The sequence below is a fragment of the Bos mutus genome, chromosome 16 (assembly GCF_027580195.1).
Source record: "Bos mutus isolate GX-2022 chromosome 16, NWIPB_WYAK_1.1, whole genome shotgun sequence".
Classification (NCBI taxonomy): Eukaryota; Metazoa; Chordata; class Mammalia; order Artiodactyla; family Bovidae; genus Bos; species Bos mutus.
In genome coordinates, this window is record NC_091632.1 from 56788844 (window position 1) to 56809526 (window position 20683).

General features: G+C 41.2%; 1 protein-coding gene across 1 annotated transcript in view; it reads left to right on the top strand.

The window, feature by feature from the left end:
* The first annotated feature begins 4502 nt into the window (after positions 1-4502).
* LIN9 (lin-9 DREAM MuvB core complex component) overlaps positions 4503-20683 on the top strand; it is an 87346-nt gene continuing 71165 nt past the window's right edge. Inside the window, exons 1-4 of the mRNA XM_005906293.2 lie at positions 4503-4615; positions 14809-14841; positions 16403-16497; positions 17958-18062. Coding sequence (XP_005906355.2) covers positions 4537-4615; positions 14809-14841; positions 16403-16497; positions 17958-18062 — 312 coding nt within the window. The 5' untranslated portion in view covers positions 4503-4536. The remainder of the gene's footprint in view (positions 4616-14808; positions 14842-16402; positions 16498-17957; positions 18063-20683) is intronic.

Consider the following 20683-nt stretch of genomic DNA (forward strand, 5'->3'; position numbering starts at 1 on the left):
AGGCTCCTCTGTCCAGGGATTCTCCAGGCAAGAATACTAAAGTGGGTTGCCATGCCCTCTTCCAGGGGATCTTCTCAACCCAGGGATCAAACCCATGTCTCCTGAATTGGCAGGTGGGTTCTTTACCACTAGCTCCACCTGGGAAGCCCTTGAAGTACACAAGTTAATAAAAAAATAACTCAATATTTGATAAATGAGCCATGGGACTGGAAATGATCAAACAATATCCCTAAAATGTGGCTATATTTATTTTCCTTATGACTTATTTTCATGACTATTGTCCTTGTGAAATTTTAGGGTTTTTTTCTTCAAGCAAACAATGACTCCCAGCGGAATATTGCTCAGCCATTAAAAAAAAAAAAAAGGATTTGAGTCAGTTCTAGTGTGATAGATGAAATCTTGAGACAGAGTGAAGTAAGTCAGAAAGAGAAAAACAAATATTATATTAACACATATATATGGAATCTAGAAAATGGTACTGATAAACCTATTTGCAAGGCAGAAATAGAGACGCAGACACAAAGAACAGACTTGTGGACACAGTAGGGGAAGATTACTTGCTATGCTAAGTCACTTCAGTCATATCCGACTCTTTGTGACCCTATGGATTATAACCCGCCAGGCTCCTCTTTCCATGGGATTCTCCAGGTAAGAATAGTGGAGTGGGTTGCTATGTCCTCCTCCAGGGGATCTTCCCAACCCAGGGATCAAACTCACATCTCTTACATCTCCTGTGTTGGCAGATTGGTTCTTTACCACAGTGGGGGAAGGAAAGTGTGGGATGAATTCAGCGATTGGCTTTGAAACATATACATTACCATATTGTAAAACAGATAGCTAGTGGGAAGTTGCTGTGTAACACAAGCAGCTCAACCCAGTATTCTGTGACAACCTAGAGGGGTGGGATGGAGTAGGGGGTGGAAGGGAGGTCCAAGAGGGAGGGGACATATGTATACCTATGGCTGATTCATATTGTTGTATGGCAGAAACCAACATAACATCTTAAAGCAATTATCCTCCAATTAAAAGTAAATTTTTAAATGTTGTAAATAAACAAGAAACAAACAATGACTTATATAATCATGTCATTTTAAATTGGAATACACAATTCGAGGAAATTTAACAACATCATGATGTGTGTATTATCCTCACATCATAGAGGGAGAAACTGAGGCTCTGAGAGTGGGTTAGATTCCTAATTCTATCATCCAGTCAATGCTGTCCTTGAACAAGTCACCAGATTGTTGGAAGGATCAAGTAAGCAATGATTATAAACATCCTCATATAAATATCCAGTAAAGAATCTCAATGAAAATAATAAATAGTTCAGTTTCTTGTTTGTAGTCACAAAGCTAGTAAGTGGTAGATCTGAAGCTGTGATACAGCTTTAGACTTCAGAGTGTGAGAAAACTCACACTCATTTAGGGTTCTTGTTTAAAATGCAGATTACCAGTGGAAAAAGAGTACATCAAGGCTGTATATTGTCACCCTGCTTATTTAACTTACATGCAGAGTACATCATGAGAAACGCTGGGCTGGATGAAGCACAAGCTGGAATCAAGATTGCTGGGAGAAATATCAATAACCTCAGATATGCAGATGATACCACCCTTATGGCAGAAAGTGAAGAGGAACTAGATAGCCTCTTGATGAAAGTGAAAGAGGAGAGTGAAAAAGTTGGCTTAAAGCTCAACATTCAGAAAACTAAGATCATGGCGTCCGGTCCCATCATTTCATGGCAAATAGATGGGGAAACAGTGACTTTATTTTTCTGGGCTCCAAAATCACTGCAGATGGTGACTGCAGCCATGAAATTAAAAGATACTTCTTGGAAGAAAAGTGAAGACCAACCTAGACAACATATTAAAAAGCAGAGACATTACTTTGCCAGCAAAGGTCCGTCTAGTCAAGGCTATGGTTTTTCCAGTGGTCATGTATGGATGTGAGAGTTGGACTGTAAAGAAAGCTGAGCACCGAAGAATTGATGCTTTTAACTGTGGCATTGGAGAAGACTCTTGAGAGTCCCTTGGACTGCAAGGAGATCCAACCAGTCCATCCTAAAGGAGATCAGTCCTGGGTGTTCATTGGAAGGACTGATGTTGAAGCTGAAACTTCCAGTACTTTGGCCACCTGATGCGAAGAGCTGACTCATTTGAAAAGACCCTGATGCTGGGAAAGAGTGAAGGCAGGAGGAAAAGGGGACAGCAGAGGGTGAGATGGTTGCATGGCATCACTGACTTAATGGACATGAGTTTGGGTAAACTCTGGGAGTTGGTGATGGACAGGGAGGCCTGGTGTGCTGCGGTTCACGGAGTCGCAAAGAGTTGGACACGACTGAGTGACTGAACTGAACTGAACTGTTGTGTATATGTGTATGTGTGAAAACTGCCTTAAAACCTTGTTTGCCTGCCGTAAGTTGTTTTTCATCTTTGTAGAAGGTAGGTCAGAATGTGATTAAAAGGCGCAGAAGGGGTTAAGTTACCGATGAAAGGATTACTTGTAAAATTTAGTCACCCCCTTTCCTTTTTCACCCTGCTTCACCTCCTCCTACCTCAGCAAGTGGCAGCACCCAGTTACCCAAGGCACAAAGTTGGCATCCAGTGATACTCTCTAAAGTGGTGGTGGCAATAGCTAACGTTTGAGCCAAAACGTGTTCCAGGAAGTATTATGAGGTCTTTATGTTCATCAAGTCATTTATCGTCAAAACCACCCTGTTATTATGAGAAACTGAGGCACAGAGAATTAAGAAACAAACTTGCCTGAGATTATACAACTAGCAGCCAGAATCTCAGGCCCTGGGGCTCCTGAGTCCACCCTCTGAAGCTCTAGGGTGGTTGGTACTGATTATCTGTTCTCCTTTGCCTGCCTGCCCTAGCAGGCTTCCTCCTGACTGGTTTCCAGAACTCTCAAGTTGTCACACTCAGTTTTCCACATTTTTATTCTACAACACAAATGGAAACATGCCAGCCCTACACTTTAAAACCCCACCTATCCATTGCTCCAGTGCTCTTAGCAAGTTCAGCTCCTTAGCCCAGGCTGGCCTGTGTTCTGCTGTCTTCATCTCTACCACCTACCTCCGTCTGCTGCTGCTGCTGCTGCTAAGTGGCTTCAGTCGTGTCCGACTCTTTGCGACCCCACAGACGGCAGCCCACCAGGCTTCACCGTCCCTGGGATTCTCCAGGCAAGAACACTGGAGTGGGTTGCCATTTCCTTCTCCAGTGCATGAAAGTGAAAAGTGAAAGTGAAGTCGCTCAGCCGTGTCTGACTCTAGCGACCCCATGGACTGCAGCCTACCGGGCTCCTCCGTCCATGGGATTTTCCAGGCAAAAGCACTGGAGTGGGTTGCCATTGCCTTCTCCACCTCCGTCTACTACCTTTTAACTTTTTAGTTCCTGGAATTCACCCATGTTGTATTCTCATTGCTTAACTATCTCCCTCACCCCAACCCCTCCCCCATATATCCCTGGAAAGAAAGGACTGGCGCTCAATAACATTCTTAGATGAATTGTTGAAAAGCAAGAGTGGTTTATTATTGCACAGTTAAAAGTCTGAAATTGTGAAATCTTTCCCTGGGCTTCTTTCAAAACTGGATGACTTCTCATTCAGTGTTCTCATAACATTTCGATCAGGATGCTTCATCTTGAAGTGTCACTGTCGGGTTTTGTCTGTATCCTCTCAAAGCCTCCACTTCCTGGTTCTGGAATTCTCTTCCAGCTCACTACGTGGTCTAGTGTGAATGGATCAAAGAGCTGAGCAAAACAGTTCTTCGGCTGCCGACCCAAGTGACTAACTTCATGACCTCCCAAGGTCTCACCTCCAAGCTCCACGCAATTGGATGGAGTGGCCCCAGCTAGCGAGGGGCTCCGGGCACCGCGAGTCCGGGGCAAACAAGCTGTGCGGCTGAGGCGGTCCGAGCCCTCCTTCTCGGGCCTCCCTCCAGCTCTCCGGAGGAGGGGATGGAAACGCGGGAGAAACGTGGGCATGGGGAGCCGTGAAAATTTTACTTCGAGTAAAACCCCCTAGGGGAAGACGGCCAAGAACCTGGGGCCTCTCCCCGCGCCAGGCCCACAGGTGATGCCTCCCTTCCCCGCTCCTTAACCGGCCCGGGCCTCCTCCCCACCTTCCCTCCTTTTCCCCACTCGGAATAAACAGCCTGCAGTTCCCGCAGCTGCAGCGAGAGACGCGAAACGCGCGCCGGGAGCGAGCCCCGGAGGAGGAGGGCCGCGCGGGCCGGGAGCGGGCCCGGGCGGGACACAGCAGCTCGCGCCGCTCCCCCCGCGCTCCGGCGCCGGGCCCGGGCAGGGGCGGCGCGAGACGGGCCTGTCCGCGCGGCCTCCCTCCCCCTCCCTCCGGCCCGGCTGGGGGCGGGGGTGGAGGGGCGAGACGCGGCCCCACTAGGCTGTATACCCTCCCCAGGCAGGAGCGGGCGGAGCCGGGCCCGCCTCAGCCGGCCGCGGCGGGAGCAACGCCGCGCTGCGCCGCGGGCAGCGAGCTCCGCATTCGAACCTCCCTCGCAAAGACAGTCTCCGCCCCACAATGCACCGCGGCGGGCAGCCTTTGAAAAAGCGGCGCGGCTCGTTCAAGATGGCGGAGCTCGACCAGTTGCCTGATGAGAGTGAGTAGCACCTCAAAGCACCCCCACTCTTCCCGCCTGCCGCTTGCCCCCGGGTTGCATCGGCCGGGACGGGCGGCCGTGCCCTCTGCCGAGCAAGTGGGCTGACCGCCAGCCCTGCCGCGGTCCCCTAGTCCTTCCACCTCGGTGTTGCCGCCGCGTCGCCGCCTTTGTTATGGTGTCTGTGTGTTGGTTTCTGGGGTGTGTGAGCGCCAGGGCCGGAAACCGAAAGCCCAGGGGTCCAGCCCGTGAGAGGCGGAGGCAGTGGCAGCTCCCCTGGCCCTGCTTGGGCCCCGGGCCGCGGTGGGGGAAGAGCGGCCCCCGGCCGCGGGGGCTGTCCTCGCCGCCTGCACCGTTCGCCTGGCGCGGAGAGACGCCTGACGGGGTTATGTAACTCGTTGTCCGGGGGCTGAGAAGGTCTCAGGCTGGGGAGGGGGTGGTCACAGCCCTTCTTCTTGCCCGGGTCTCTGATCCTGTCCTGTCACAGTTTTTGCCGCTGCGGGCACTTGTGATCATCACTGCCCTTCCTATCCTCCTCCGGTGTGTCCACCCCTAGAAGCGTTTCCGTGTCAAAGGGCTGGCCCCTTCCCCTGGGACCACAGGTGGCTGTGGACCTTTCCAGAGGTTAATACAGACAGGGTCCACAAGTGTTCAGGGAGCCCCCATCCGACTGACTTTCTTCTGTGTCTTAGGAATCCTTCTATGTCTTAAGAATCCTGGGGGTACCTTTATGCAGGGATGTGACCATCACAACAGGCACATACAGTACTCTCCCCTGACTCCCACCCTCTGCATTGCCTCCCTTAACCGTGTTTACTCATCTGATATTCACTTGTGTTCAGTAAGTAAAAGCATTATTTCGTAGTTTAAGCACAATAGAACTTAATTTTGTAGTTTACAATATTGTATAAAGTATACAGGATAAAGGCAGATATTTTAGTTAATCACAAAAGAGACCTGATTCACACTCCTATTCAGTTTATGTATCCTTGTTATTTATGAGAGTTTTAGTATAAAGAAAACAAAAGTGATTTAACAATCACTGTTAAATCTGCCTGTGCAAGACCCTTAAAATGAGGGCTGAAAACAGCCAATTCTGTTTTCCTTGTGTGGTCATATAATCTTAACGTGTTATAAAGTTGTAAGTTCAAGTTGCCAAACTGGGAAAAAGTTGTATTAAGAGAGTTTGTGTTTCATATTTGCTCTAGACCAGTGCTGAATTCCAATGGAACTTTGTCAGCGATGGAGATTGTTCTGTTTTGCAACGTCCAGTAGGGTAGCCACTAGCCGTATTGGCTCTTGGAACTCTTCAGAAATGGCTACAGTGACTTTTAAATTTCATTTGATTTTTGTTAGTTTAAGTCTGAATAATTACATATGGCTATTGACCACTGTATTGGACAAGGCACAACCATAGACCACCAATGAATATTATTATTTCTTGTCTGGAGAATATCTTTGTGATTTAGGATGCTCCTAAATAAAGGTGGGCCTACACAATGCACTCATCATCTGGAAATCTTTGCTGTCTTTTTCATAATCTTTTATCACCTCTTGGAAGTCCCAGCCACTTGATAACTGTCATTTAGAATGACACACTAGGGTTCAAATTCCAGCTACACTCTCAGACTGTATAATGTAGTCATTTATATTACTTTGTAACATCTCTGGTACACTAGGGTGTGTGTGGCGTGCACCTTAGCTTGTCCGGTATGTGTCTTGTTTAGCTTGACCAGAGCTTGTTGAAAGCAGGGATTGCTTTACCTGGTTTGTCACACAGTGCCACAAGTCAGGTATATATCTTTATATGCTTAATTTAAATGGAATTGAATGTAGGGTAAGAGGCATGGTGAATGACTGGGGCAGAAGTGATTTCAGTTTGATACTAGAAGTAGCAATATGTTTTTTTGCCAGATTTGGTCAAGGGGGCTAGTTACAAGTTATCCAGTAGTCTGTATAACATTATCAATGAAAAAGCTACCTTTTATTTAGTCCTAACTATGCACCAGATGCTGTGCAAAGCATATTGGATACATTTGCTCATTTAATCCTCATTCCAGTTCAGGTAAGTACTCTTAATGAGGTAGTTGAGGCTGTCTTCAGCCCAGAACTTTACAGTGAACCTCTGTGCTTAACAGCTCCTGCTCATTTCACACATCGTCTTAGAGGCCCCTCAGGCTTTATAGGTTCAAGATCTACCTCATCATCCTACCCCAGTACAGAGATACTTTCAGTGGTTCTGGTTGAATGAATGGCTGCACTGCAATCAGCTAAAACCTAGACTGAGTTACCTTGCTCACTCCCAATATTTAAGCTTTTACTAAATCTTTTAACTGTTACCTTTTAAATATCTCTTAGTTTTACCTACTTTTTAACCTTCATCCTCATCCAAGTTGTCACCATCTCTTCTGCATGATTCACTTCAGCCTCCCATTAATCCACCACCGTAACCCTCCCCCTCAGCCTACTCACAGCCAGAGAGATCCTTTCAAAATATATGTATGTCATCCTACTGCTGAAAAGTCTACTGACTACAAGACCCTTTGTGGTCTGGCCATTCCCCATCTCTCCAGCACTATTTTGTACCACTCACCCTCTCATTCTGTCCCTTTGAGCTAAACTGGACCTTTTTCAATCCATATAATCACTCAGCTTTCTTTTTTTGTAGGGCCTTTGCACATGCTCTTCTGTCTACCTGGAAAGCTCTTCCTTCCCCTCACTTCCAGTTAACTTCTACTTTATCCTTTAGATCCCATTTTAGGCTTCTGTCCTCCCTGACAAATAATACATCTTCTTATTAAATATTTTCATACCACTGTGTAATTTCTTAGTGGCAGCTGTCACAATTGCAGCTTTACATTTGCTACCTTTGGTTAGAAGCCCTACCAGAGAAGGTGCCATTTCTGTTTTTCTTCATGCCTGCAGTTTCATGCTTGACAGCTGGTTTCTTTCTCCGCTCTTTTTTCGTACCACCCTTCTCCTGTCAGTGAGTCCCCAAGCATAATATTGCCCCCTACCCTTCCTTTGTATTCTAAGTGATCTACCTCAGGGCTTTTTTACTTGCTGTTTCTACAACCCTGACTTGTTGCTTTGATCTCCTGTTCTTTCATGACTAGTCTTTTTCATGAGTTACCTTCTCAGAGAAGCCTTCCGTAACTACCATGTGTAAAATTACTCTCCACACTGTGATCCCCTCCTTATTTCCTTTACAGCAGCTACCACCATTGTCGTTGTCATTTTATGTTCTTGTTTAAGGTATGCCTCCTTCTGCTACACTGTAAGCTTCCCTTTTCCTTCAGTTAACCCTGGTCCCTAGGGCAGGTATGCAGTGAATATATGTTGAATGAATGAACACAGCCAGGAAAAGCAGGATTCTAACTTAAGTGAATTCACCTGCCTGTAAAATATTATTCTTAACCTAATTCTTTTTTTTTTTTGATTGATCAAAATAATACTATCAATAAACATGGTCTGTAAATTAGTCTTGTGCTATGTACGTTTTTCTCTAAGCAGTTTTACATATACCAACTCATTTAATCTCCCATTTTATGAAAGAAGAGTAAGTAGCACAGAGCCGTTAAGTAACTTGCTTTAGATAACACACAGTGGCAGAGCCAAGATTCAAACACAGGTAGTCTTCATCTGTGTTCTTAACCACTGTGCTGTACTATCTCTCAAGAAAGGAAGAAGGTGAAAGGTAGTAGGTCAGAATCTGCAAGGTGCAGTCCCTGCCTTCATGGAGCAGAAATGATATCCTTACAGCTCACATCTCTTCCTTTAGATCTGCTCAAATATTACCTTTCATGAGCACCTTTTATAGAAACAGTCTTCCCTCCACCAGCTCCTACCCATCTTGCTTTATTTATTTTTTTTCCAGTAGTGCTTATCTTCCCTTGATATGTGTGTATGTGTTTATTTCCTCTCAGTAGGATGTAAATTCCCAGGGCAGCATCAGGAGCATGGACTTTGTTTTGCATGCTGTCCTTGTCCCCAGTGCCTACAGCAGGGGCCAGGATGCAGTCATACTCTCTGAATGAGTGGTTACTGCTTTTTCTCAGATGAACCCTGTTTTTCTTGGTAGCTACGTGGATATGTGTTGCGTCCCAGTTGTGTTGTATTGTTTGATCCTTCTTAGCAAGACTTTATGGCCTCTCTCCACCCCCTTTCCCCTTACAGATTTACTGCCTTTGGTCATTAAACTTCAGTTTGCCATGCAGAAGCTGTTAAGGTGCCCTGTTAGCCATTCTCCACATCTAGGCAAGAGAATAGGGGGAAAGCAAGAGTGGCTTTGATATTGGTGGATTGTCTGTTCTACAAGCCTCTCGAGTACTGCCTCGAAGAGAAGTCAGTTGAGGTTTGGAGACCTGAGATGCATAATAATGTTTCATAGGCAGAACCATGATACTTCATCTGCTACTTCGCATTTAAAGTCTGTTGTCAATTTGTATGAGTTGTAAATAAATCATTGCTGCTTTTGTCTGATTTTTGTACTTAGTTCATATTCTTCTATCTTCTACTTTATCCCCTGAGATTATTATGTATTTATTTATTTTTGTGTTTTGTGTAATGTCATAATGGACTGGCTTCTTTTAGATGTTCAGTTCAGTTCAGTCTCTCAGTCGTGTCCAACTGTTTGCGATCCCATGAATCATAGGCCTCTCTGTCCATCACCAACTCCCGGAGTTCACCCCAACTCACGTCCATCGAGTCAGTGATGCCATCCAGCCATCTCATCCTCTGTCGTCCCCTTCTCCTCCTGCCCCCAATCCCTCCCAGCATCAGAGTCTTTTCCAATGAGTCAACTCTTCGCATGAGGTGGCCAAAGTACTGGAGTTTCAGCTTTAGCATCATTCCTTCCAAAGAAATCCCAGGGCTGATCTCCTTCAGAATGGACTGGTTGGATCTCCTTGCAGTCCAAAGGACTCTCAAGTCTTCTCCAACACCTCAGTTCAAAAGCATCAATTCTTCGGCCCTCAGCTTTCTTCACAGTCCACCTCTCACATCCATACATGACCACTGGAAAAACCATAGCCTTGACTAGACGGACCTTTATTGGCAAAGTAATGTCTCTGCTCTTTAATATGGTATCTAGGTTGGTCATAACTTTCCTTCCAAGGAGTTCAGTTCAGTTCAGTCGCTCAGTCGTGTCTGACTCTTTGCAACCCCATGAATCACAGCACGCCAGGCCTCCCTGTCCATCACCAACTCCTGGAGTTCACCCAGACTCACGTCCATCGAGTCAGTGATGCCATCCAGCCATCTCATCCTCTGTCGTCCCCTTCTCCTCCTGCCCCCAATCCCTCCCAGCATCAGAGTCTTTTCCAATGAGTCAACTCTTCGCATGAGGTGGCCAAAGTACTGGAGTTTCAGCTTTAGCATCATTCCTTCCAAAGAAATCCCAGGGCTGATCTCCTTCAGAATGGACTGGTTAGATCTCCTTGCAGTCCAAGGGTCTCTCAAGAGTCTTCTCCAACACCACAGTTCAAAAGCATCAATTTTTCGGCACTCAGCCTTCTTCACGGTCCAACTCTCACATCCATACATGACCACAGGAAAAACCATAGCCTTGACTAGACGAATCTTTGTTGGCAAAATAACATGTCTGCTTTTGAATATGCTATCTAGGTTGGTCATAACTTTCCTTCCAAGGAGTAAGCGTCTTTTTATTTTTTATTTTTTTTTAAATTTTTTTGAGTAAGCGTCTTTTAATTTCATGGCTGCAGTCACCATCTGCAGTGATTTTGGAGCCCAAAAAAATAAAGTCTGCCTCTGTTTCCACTATTTTCCCATCTATTTCCCATGAAGTGATGGGACTGGATGCCATGATCTTAGTTTTCTAAATGTTGAGCTTTAAGCCAACTTTTTCACTCTCCACTTTCACTTCCATCAAGAGGCTTTTGAGTTCCTCTTCACTTTCTGCCATAAGGGTGGTGTCATCTGCATATCTGAGGTTATTGATATTTCTCCCAGCAACCTTGATTCCAGCTTGTGTTTCTTCCAGTTCAGCATTTCTCATGATGTACTCTGCATAGAAGTTAAATAAGCAGTGTGACAATATACAACCTTGACGTACTCCTTTTCCTATTTGAAACCAGTCTGTTGTTCCATGTCCAGTTCTATCTGTTGCTTCCTGACCTGCATACAGATTTCTCAAGAGGCAGGTCAGGTGGTCTGGTATTCCCATCTCTTTCAGAATTTTCCACAGTTTATTGTGATCCACACAGTCAAAGGCCTTGGCATGGTCAACAAAGCAGAAATAGATGTTTTTCTGGAACTCTCTTGCTTTTTCCATGATCCAGCGGATGTTGGCAATTTGATCTCTGGTTCCTCTGCCTTTTCTAAAACCAGCTTGAACATCTGGAAGTTCACGGTTCACGTATTGCTGAAGCCTGGCTTGGAGAATTTTGAGCATTACTTTACTAGCGTGGGAGATGAGTGCAATTGTGTGGTAGTTTGAGCACTCTTTGGCATTGCCTTTCTTTGGGATTGGAATGAAAACTGACCTTTTCCAGTCCTGTGGCCACTGCTGAGTTTTGCAAATTTGCTGGCATATTGAGTGCAGCACTTTCACAGCATCATCTTTCAGGATTTGAAATAGCTCAACTGGAATTCTATCACCTCCACTAGCTTTGTTTGTAGTGATGCTTTCTAAGGCCCACTTGACTTCACATTCCAGAATGTCTGGCTCTAGGTCAGTGATCACACCATCATGATTATCTGGGTTGTGAAGATCTTTTTTGTACAGTTCTTCTGTGTATTCTTGCCACCTCTTCTCATTATCTTCTGCTTCTGTTAGGTCCATACCATTTCTGTCCTTTATCGAGCCCATCTTTGCATGAAATGTACCCTTGGTATCTCATTTTTTTTTTAAGAGATCTCTAGTCTTTCCCATTCTATTGTTTTCCTCTATTTCTTTGCATTGATCGCTGAGGAAGGCTTTCTTATCTCTTCTTGCTATTCTTTGAAACTCTGCATTCAGATGCTTATATCTTTCCTTTGCTCCTTTGCTTTTCGCTTCTCTTCTTTTCACAGCTATTTGTAAGGCCTCCCCAGTCAGCCATTCTGCTTTTTTGCATTTCTTTTCCATGGGGATGGTCTTGATCCCTGTCTCCTGTACAACGTCACGGACTTCATTCCATAGTTCATCAGGCACTCTTATCTATCAGATGTAGGCCCTTAAATCTATTTCTCACTTCCACTGTATAATCATAAGGGATTTGATTTAGGTCATACCTGAATGGTCTAGTGGTTTTCCCTACTTTCTTCAATTTAAGTCTGAATTTGGCAATAAGGAGTTCATGATCTGAGCCACAGTCAGCTCCTGGTCTTGTTTTTGCTGACTGTATAGAGCTTCTCCATCTTTGGCTGCAAAGAATATAATCAATCTGATTTCGGTGTTGACCATCTGGTGATGTCCATGTGTAGAGTCTTCTCTTGTGTTGTTGGAAGAGGGTTTTTGTTACTGAACTGAACAGTATACTGAAAGATGAACTCCCCAGGTCAGTAGGTGCCCAGTATGCTACTGGAGATCAGTGGAGAAATAACTCCAGAAAGAATGAAGGGATGGAGCCAAAGCAAAAACAACACCCAGTTGTGGATGTGACTGGTGATAGAAGCAAGGTCCGGTGCTGCAAAGAGCAATATTGCATAGGAACCTGAAATGTCAGGTCCATGAATCAAGGCAAATCAAAAGTGGTGAAATAGGAGATGGCAAGAGTGAATGTCGACATTCTAGGAATCAGTGAACTAAAATGGACTGGAATGGGTGAATTTAACTCAGATGACCATTATATCTACTACTGTGGGCAGGAATCCCTCAGAAGAAATGGAGTAGCCATCATGGTCAACAAAAGAGTCTAAAAGAGTACTTGGATGCAATCTCAAAAACGACAGAATGATCTCTGTTCGTTTCCAAGGCAAACCATTCAATATCACAGTAATCCAAGTCTGTGCCCCAACCAGTAATGCTGAAGAAGCTGAAGTTGAACGGTTCCATGAAGACCTACAAGACCTTTTAGAACTAACACCCAAAAAAAGATATCCTTTTCATTATGGGGGACTGGAATGCAAAAGTAGGAAGTCAAGAAACACCTGGGGTAACAGGCAAATTTGGCCTTGGAATACGGAATGAAGCCGGGCAAAGGCTAATAGAGTTTTGCCAAGAAAATGCACTGGTCACAACAAACACCCTCTTCCAAGGAGTAAGCGTCTTTTAATTTCATGGCTGCAGTCACCAACAGACATTTATAACAAACCACGTAGAAACCTGCCTTTTCTCAATATAAGTAAATGTCTAACCTTTCAAATGACATCACTACTGCCTGGTCTTACATTATATATTTTTTAAGCATAAATGGATGTCACAGTAACTGAGATGAAAAATAGCTGATTCTAAAATAAAATAAATTTTAAAATGAGGAATGATAAGAAATAATAATTTGACTATAGTAAAAGGTGTTCTAAACAGTTTTTTAAATTTAAAAAGGGAGATTTTGCTCACTAATAATTCTATGAATAATGTCTATTTTGGACCACAGGAAGGGTTTTTCCTCCCTGTTACTTTCTTTTATTGAGATATAATTAACATATAACCTTGTATTAGTTTTAGATATGAGTATAATGATTTGATATTTGTATATATTGCAAAAGAATTTCCACAGTAAGTTTAGTTAACACCCATCACCACACAGATATAATTTTTTTCTTGTGATAAAGACTTTTAAGATCTACTCTTTTAGCAATTTTCAGAAATATAATACAGTATTGTTAACTTTAGTTACCATACTATATATTATATCCCCAGAACTTATTTATCTTGTAACTGGAAGTTTGTACCTTCTGACCCCCTTCACCTATTTTTGCCTATCCTCCACCCCTGCCTCTGACAACCGCCAATTTGTTCTCTGTATCTGTCAGTTTGGTAGGGTTTTTTTTTAATTTTTTATTAAAAACATTTTATTACTATTTTTGGCCATGCTGGGTGGATTGTGGGATCTTAGTTCCCTGACCAGGGATTGAACCCTGGCCCTCAAGCAGTCAAAGTGCAGAGTTCTAACCATTGGACCACCAGAGAAGCCCCTTTTTTATTTTTTCTAGATGTCCCATATAAGTGAGAGAGGTCATACTTTATTATTTTGCAGATGACTTGATCTTCTTTGCAGTATACATATCCAACTCCAAGATTTTCAATTTAGTGCTCTCCCTCTCTCATAAAGGAGAAGGCAATAGCACCCTACTCCAGTACTCTTGCCTGGAAAATCCCATGGATGGAGGAGCCTGGTGGGCTGCAGTCCATGGGGTTGCTAAGAGTCGGATACAACTGAGCGACTTCCCTTTGACTTTTCACTTTCACGCATTGGAGAAGGAAATGGCAACCCACTCCAGTGTTCTTGCCTGGAGAATCCCAGGGATGGGGGAGCCTAGTGGGCTGCCGTCTATGGGATCACACAGAGTTGGACATGACTGAAGTGACTTAGCTCTCTCATAAAAGCTTCTTTGCCTATCAGTTCTCCTACAGTTCCTCACCCACATATCCTATATTCTTTATTTACACCAGAACCTTTAGTCCAGTGTTTCTCAATATGGGCTTGAGAGTACTTACAACAGAATCCCCTGAAGGCCTTTATTAATCCTTCAGTTTCTACATGGAGGAGGAGCTTCTGAGTTGTTCTGCTATACACTGTTTTAGTTAGTGAATCCCTCCAGCTTTACGCTAGTCCTTCTTGGCTTCTCAGAATACCCTAGTCAGACTTGTATCTTTTAAGTATACATACTTGCAGTCTAGACTTCCATTCTAGACTGCTGTGACAGTCCCTGGATCATTTCCATTTTCTCTTTTCTAAAACTCTATTACCACTTTTGATCTTTGCCTCAATAAATGTCAGTTCCCTTTCTCTTTTCCTTCTCCAAAACCAGCACACTTTTGGTTGAGGATCCAAAATTGCTTCTGTCCCTACTCCTCCTCTTTCCTCTCTTTCTGTTTTTCTGGCTTTCAAAGTTCACCAGTTCTCATAGTTTCAAACAGAACTCCCAGATGTCTCCAGTTCTTCCATATGTTGTCTGAGTTCTGGTCAATAGCTTGAACTGTCTATTAGTTATTTCTAATTGCATGTTCAACTATGACTAAAACTAAGTGGATCACCAAGTTTTTTCTCTTACTCTGATTATGAAGTAATACTGATTTGTTTTCATTGCAGGCTCTTCAGCAAAAGCACTTGTCAGTTTAAAAGGTAAGAATCAGAGCTTGATTCTTTAGATATGGCATAAACTAGGAATTTAATTCATTAAGTTAATTTGGTTATAGTATTATCTTTTCTTTCTAAGTTACGATTCATTATAGCTTTTAAATATTGGTTTTCACTGATGATAACTTTAAATTCATATGGGAATTTGGCCCTTGGTTTTCTCCTTCTAGAATTATTGATTAAAGTACTTTGTAACTAAACATTCTGAACAGTTCTTACTGGATTTAAATAATGTATTAACAACTGGGCTAAGCTGTATTTTGAGGGCTTCCCAGGTGGCTCAGTGGTTGTTTATTTTTAAAGAATTTTGTGAGCTAAGTAATAATGCAGGTCTCTTGAAATAAAACAGTGATAGCGTTATTTTGAGAAAAAGTTAGACTTGTTCCTTGGTCTTGCTATTTCTTTGTATGAGTAGATTAGACCAGTCCTTTTAGTATAATTTTGAAATTTTATCTCTTGAGCAAAGATTCTACATTTGGAACCAATCTAAATCTTCTCATAGGCTCATTAGTACTTGTAGTTTTTAAAGCTACCATGTTGTACCTTGGATGGGTGATGTACCAGATCAAGTCCTTCTGGCTTAAGAACATGTATCTTCCAGGATTACCCTCATTTATTTGCCTAGAAGGATCAACCCCATCTGATCTCTTTTGTACTTATTAAAATATATGTCTGAAAAACGAGAACACAGGTACACCCGTGGCAGATTCACGTTGATGTATGGCAAAACCAATACAATATTGTAAAGTAATTAGCCTGTAGTTAAAATAAATAAATTAAAAAAAAAAAAAGAAAGAAAACCAACTCCACTATTTTTTTCTCCAAATATTAAAGCCGTGTCTCTTCTTAAATATATACAAGGAGCATAAAATGTTTATAGGAAAATTAGAAAATGCTATCAGGTAATTAAAAGGAAATAGAAACATCTATCCTATGTATATTCATCTCAATTTTCTCTGTCTCTCTGTAAATAAACAAATTTTTATAAAAATTAAACTCACCTTCTTTAATTTCACAGTTTTCATGTTTAATGTATTTAATCAGTTGATCAGATTTTTTTCTGGTTGAATTCAACTCTGAAGATGTTTCACAGAATTAAGGGAAAAAAATACCACATATGTCATTTTTGGATATCAAGGGTTTTACACATTGAAGCAGAAAACGTTTAGAAATATGCTCTAAGTTCAAAGTTAAAACTTTTCTCATTTTTCCTTGCCTGCTTTCAGTCAGACTGTACTGAGACAGTTTTTGGAAAATTAGAATAGAGGAATTATTGAAAACCAAAATGAAATAAGCCACACATGTTTTAATATGAAAATGTAATAGTTTCAAGTAGAATCAGCTTGTCAAATTATTTACAAAGTTTGATGAGAAAATACAGAAGAGATTTTTTTCATTTGTAATAAACTAAAATTATTATGGGCAGTATATTTTTTCCATATTGGTAAATATTTCAGATATATTGCTGTTATTAAAAGGCCATATTTATAGTATAAAGTCCTTTGAACTAAAGTTAAATATCATAAATAATAATTATTTATTACAGAGGGAAGCTTATCTAATACATGGAATGAAAAGTACAGTTCTTTACAAAAAACACCTGTTTGGAAAGGCAGGAATACAGGCTCTGCTGTGGAAATGGTGAGGAATTAGTTTTTCTTACTCTTTAGAATATGATAGCTAAATTGTCTGTATTATTGTCATGTACACATTCTTATAGCACTATACAACTTTTTCTAAGGTTTTTCCCCAGTTCCAACCATTTGTTTCTTTAAATATCATTGAACAGTATTTGGTCATATCTAAATAAATAATCTGTGATAATCTGTTCATCATTAAGCATTTGTAAGTAATTCTTGCTTTAAATAGGCAAACTAAAAAAACTCAACAACCCAAAATCTTACTTTTAATAGATTTTTAATGATTTAGTAGATTAAAAAAAAAAAAAAAGAAATGTATGTGACTCCGGACCCTACAAAAAGATTTCTAGATAAGTGGTAAGATATTAAAATCTTGTGGAGGTCAAGGGTAAATGCATTTAAGTTAGGAAGTAGAGATAAGCACATAATTGGCATAACTAACAATTTTGGGGGCCTTTCTTCCTCCCCTAGCCCCAGGAAATTTTAGGGGTCAATCATGAAACACAGAGCTGGGTTAGACAGTAGCTGTCTCAGTAGCCTGGACAGTTGGCCGTACTCTTATCAACCCTGTTGTCATCATTTTCTTCTTCCTCTCGGCCCGTGGTCAGGGGAGGGAAGCAGGGTAGGGGGGACTTCCTGTTAGGCCTATGCGTTCTTAAGGCTCTCCGTGGGTTTAATTTCAAGGGTCCATACCTCTGGTGTCATTTCAGTTGGATGCTTCCCATATGTTGCTATTCCACTGCCCCTGCTTCAGTTCAAAGTAGGCATGGAACTGTCTTGAATGATGAGAGAAGGATTTGAAAAGGGTGTGGGTATTATTGGGAAATTATTTCTGGTGTTCTTTTCTATTAATAAAGGCTCTGAACCTAGGATGGACTGTAAGTTTTTTCATATTACAGATCCTTAAGTTTGTAATATATTTTGGATACTTAAAAGTTTTTAGTTCATATGCACTTATCAAGCGTCTGTTATTATCTCGTCTTTTTATTAAATGGAAATTTGTCAACAATTTTTCATAACAGATCTAGTATAATATTATATACCTTTAGATTTACTCTCTAAAGTGAGTAAATGTACTGTCAAAGTCTAGTAAATTTGTCCCCACCCAGTCCTACACAGGAGACACATCATGTGAAACACCCAATTGGTTGGTATTAATCCAAGCACCAACATAATGAGAACTGGAATTTCCGGAACTTAATTTCAAGACTACTAGCATACTATATGAAGACTTGGGTTCTAGTTTTAATTATCAGCTGGGTGTTTCATTTTTAAAAAGTTACATAAATATGTATATTTCTACTTTATAAAATCTAAGATTATTTGTATGCTTTGTATTTTCTTTCTTCTTCAGTACTGATGATAATTCAGTTAGCTGTATTTTCTAAGTGTAGAATTATGCTTTGGAACAAAAATGAGATATGTTTGGCCTTTTCTTTAAATAAAAAATTTGTATCATAGCCTTTCAGAAACTCAAAACGAAGTCGGCTCTTTTCTGATGAAGATGACAGACAAATAAATACAAGGTCACCTAAAAGAAACCAGAGGGTAGCAATGGTTCCACAGGTATGTGTGTGCTAAAATTTTGTTTCATTGAAAGGAAATGAGCAATCATTCAGCATAATAAAATTTGTATTTATCATTCTACCACATTTTGAGTGACAAGTTCTTTTCTTTAAATCATTACTTCGGCTCAGCTCTGTTTTAGTTACCTGAAAAGGTGCATTATTTTATTCATGAACTTTAAACCAGAGTAGAAAGCCAATCCTCAGTCTTACAAATGCACACTCTTCTGTTTTGGGGGGCAGGGGGCACTGCCCCACAATATGCAGGATCTTAGTTCCCTGGCCAAGGATCTAACCTGTGCCTCCTGTAGTGGAAGTGCAGAATCCTAACCACTGGACCACCATGTAACACTCTTTTTAAGCATGGAGATAGTGGACATTAAACAAATGAATTTGGCAAATTGGAATCAGCTTGGCATTTGCATGGAATTCAGAGGGGAAAGATCATTTTAGTTTATCACCAAGGGAAGTATGTTGAAGATTTACTTTACCCAGAAGAGGAAAATGTATAGTGAAAAATCATATTTCCTTTTTCAGTTTTGATGTCTTTTTTTTTTTAGAAGTGATAGTAGACATATAAGAATCAAAGGAATGAGTGAAAATTAGAAAAGGAAGTATTAACTTTAAAAATAAAGTAATTTTCTTCTATGAAACTTAAAATTTTTGATAAAGTTATTCCCTACTTTCATTGTTTTTCAAAAGCGTTTTAAAATTTTCTAGTAGGATATATTATAGTAGAGGTAATTTTCTTAACCAAAGATTTGGCATCAAATAAATTAGAAGTATTACCAGCAATACGCCCTACCAAAAAAAATCCAAAGAGCTTTTACATACCTTTATGGTCATTTCAAATAGTAAAATATATTGTTATCTATAAAATGAACAAAAATTATTAATTTTTTAACATCAAGGATAAGTGTGCATAAACATCTAAATTTCAACTTAAAAATTTGAACCAATTGAAACTGATACACAACATGCATAGCTTGGCTCAGTAGATGTTGGTACAGGTTGAATGAATAATAGTCAACAACTTTTCAGGAACTATTATTTTGGGGGGAAAAGATACTGTTTCTTTATCATCTAGAGAATTCCATATAAACAGCAGGGATAATAATCAGTGGCCTTGAGAATAAAATAATACAGTTTAACTTCTTTTCCACCCTGCCATCTAGTTCTTATTAGTATTATTATGGACATTGCTGTGGTTTTTAACCTTTATAATACATCAGAATTCTTCCTGCTTTTTACCTTGTTAAGAGTTATTTTTATTTTTTATCAAAACTATGCACTATGTATAGTTTTGAAATAAAAGGCTTATAACAACAACAAAAAAGAATAGTCAACAACTATTTTTGTAGTGACTTTGGTTTTTATTCATTTAAAAAATTTTTTGGCCACTGTGTGGCATGTGGGATCTTAGTTCTCTGACCAGGGATTAAATCCACGCCCCTGCATTGGAAGCTCAGAGTCTTAACCACTGTGATCTTGGGTGGCCTCAGCCTGCAGCAGCTTGAAGTGAGGCTTTGGTTTCTTAGCCAGAAATTGAGGCTGGGTAGCACTGGTGAGAGCACTGAATACTGAGCACTAGACCAGTGGTCAGTGACAAGGGCCCTGGCCATTCAGCTTTGCAGAAAAAGGATTCCAACAAAGATGGAAAATAGTGAAACAAGTGTTAAATAGGAGGATAAAAAAGTACAGTGGAAGACACATGGCCAGACTCAGAGAGAGAGCGTCATCCCCTCACAGCAGTTTGAATCACTTATTGGCTTTTCTTCCTGTCTTCCTTTGGCCAATCATTTTGATTTGCCTGGTTCAGAGTCCGTATTTAGTATATTTCAGGATTCTCCTGAGTGTGCGCACATATCTCTTAGCCAAGACGGATTCTACCAAAGAGACATATGGGTAGAGTATCAGTTAGCACCACTCTGCTTTGACCTCCAAGGAGCCTTTCTGCACATATGTGGTCAGGGAGATCTCCTGACTTCAAGAATGAGAAATATGTGGTCTGGGCAGGGTGCAGTGTCCTCTCTTAATTGTTCTGCTATTCTTGTCTTGGAGTTTCAGTCCACAGGGAATGAATCTCCTATTGCTTTACCCTGGGCAGGAGCCCCATCTACCTCCTGCCTCAACTGGACTGCCAGGGAAGTCCCTTGTGTTGACCTTGGAAGAGCTGTATTATTACGATAATTTGGATGCTTTAATTCTATTTAGATTTTTTAAAAATTTCCAAACATATGGAGTTAAAAAAAAATTTTTTTTAATGTCTCTTCAGCTATTTATTAGGAAAAATTTCAAACATACAGAGAACTCTGGTCTTTGTGACTGTGAAACCAGCCTCCCACAAGTCTGCCCAAAGCCCTCCTCCCCAGGCACATTTCATTCCTTCTGGGACTGTTTTACAAAGACCTTTCAAATATAACATAGGACAGATATGATATGAGACTTATTCAAATATGTGAAAAAATGTTACATCCTCTGAGTTTTCTTTTTTCTAGTCTTACATGCCTAGTTCATTCAGTCTTCATTTATATGATATGTCTTATTTTCTTACCCTCCTAGTCATAGCCTCTAATCTGTTGTATTCTTTTTGTTTAAAGAGCACCACTCAGAGCTGAAAAA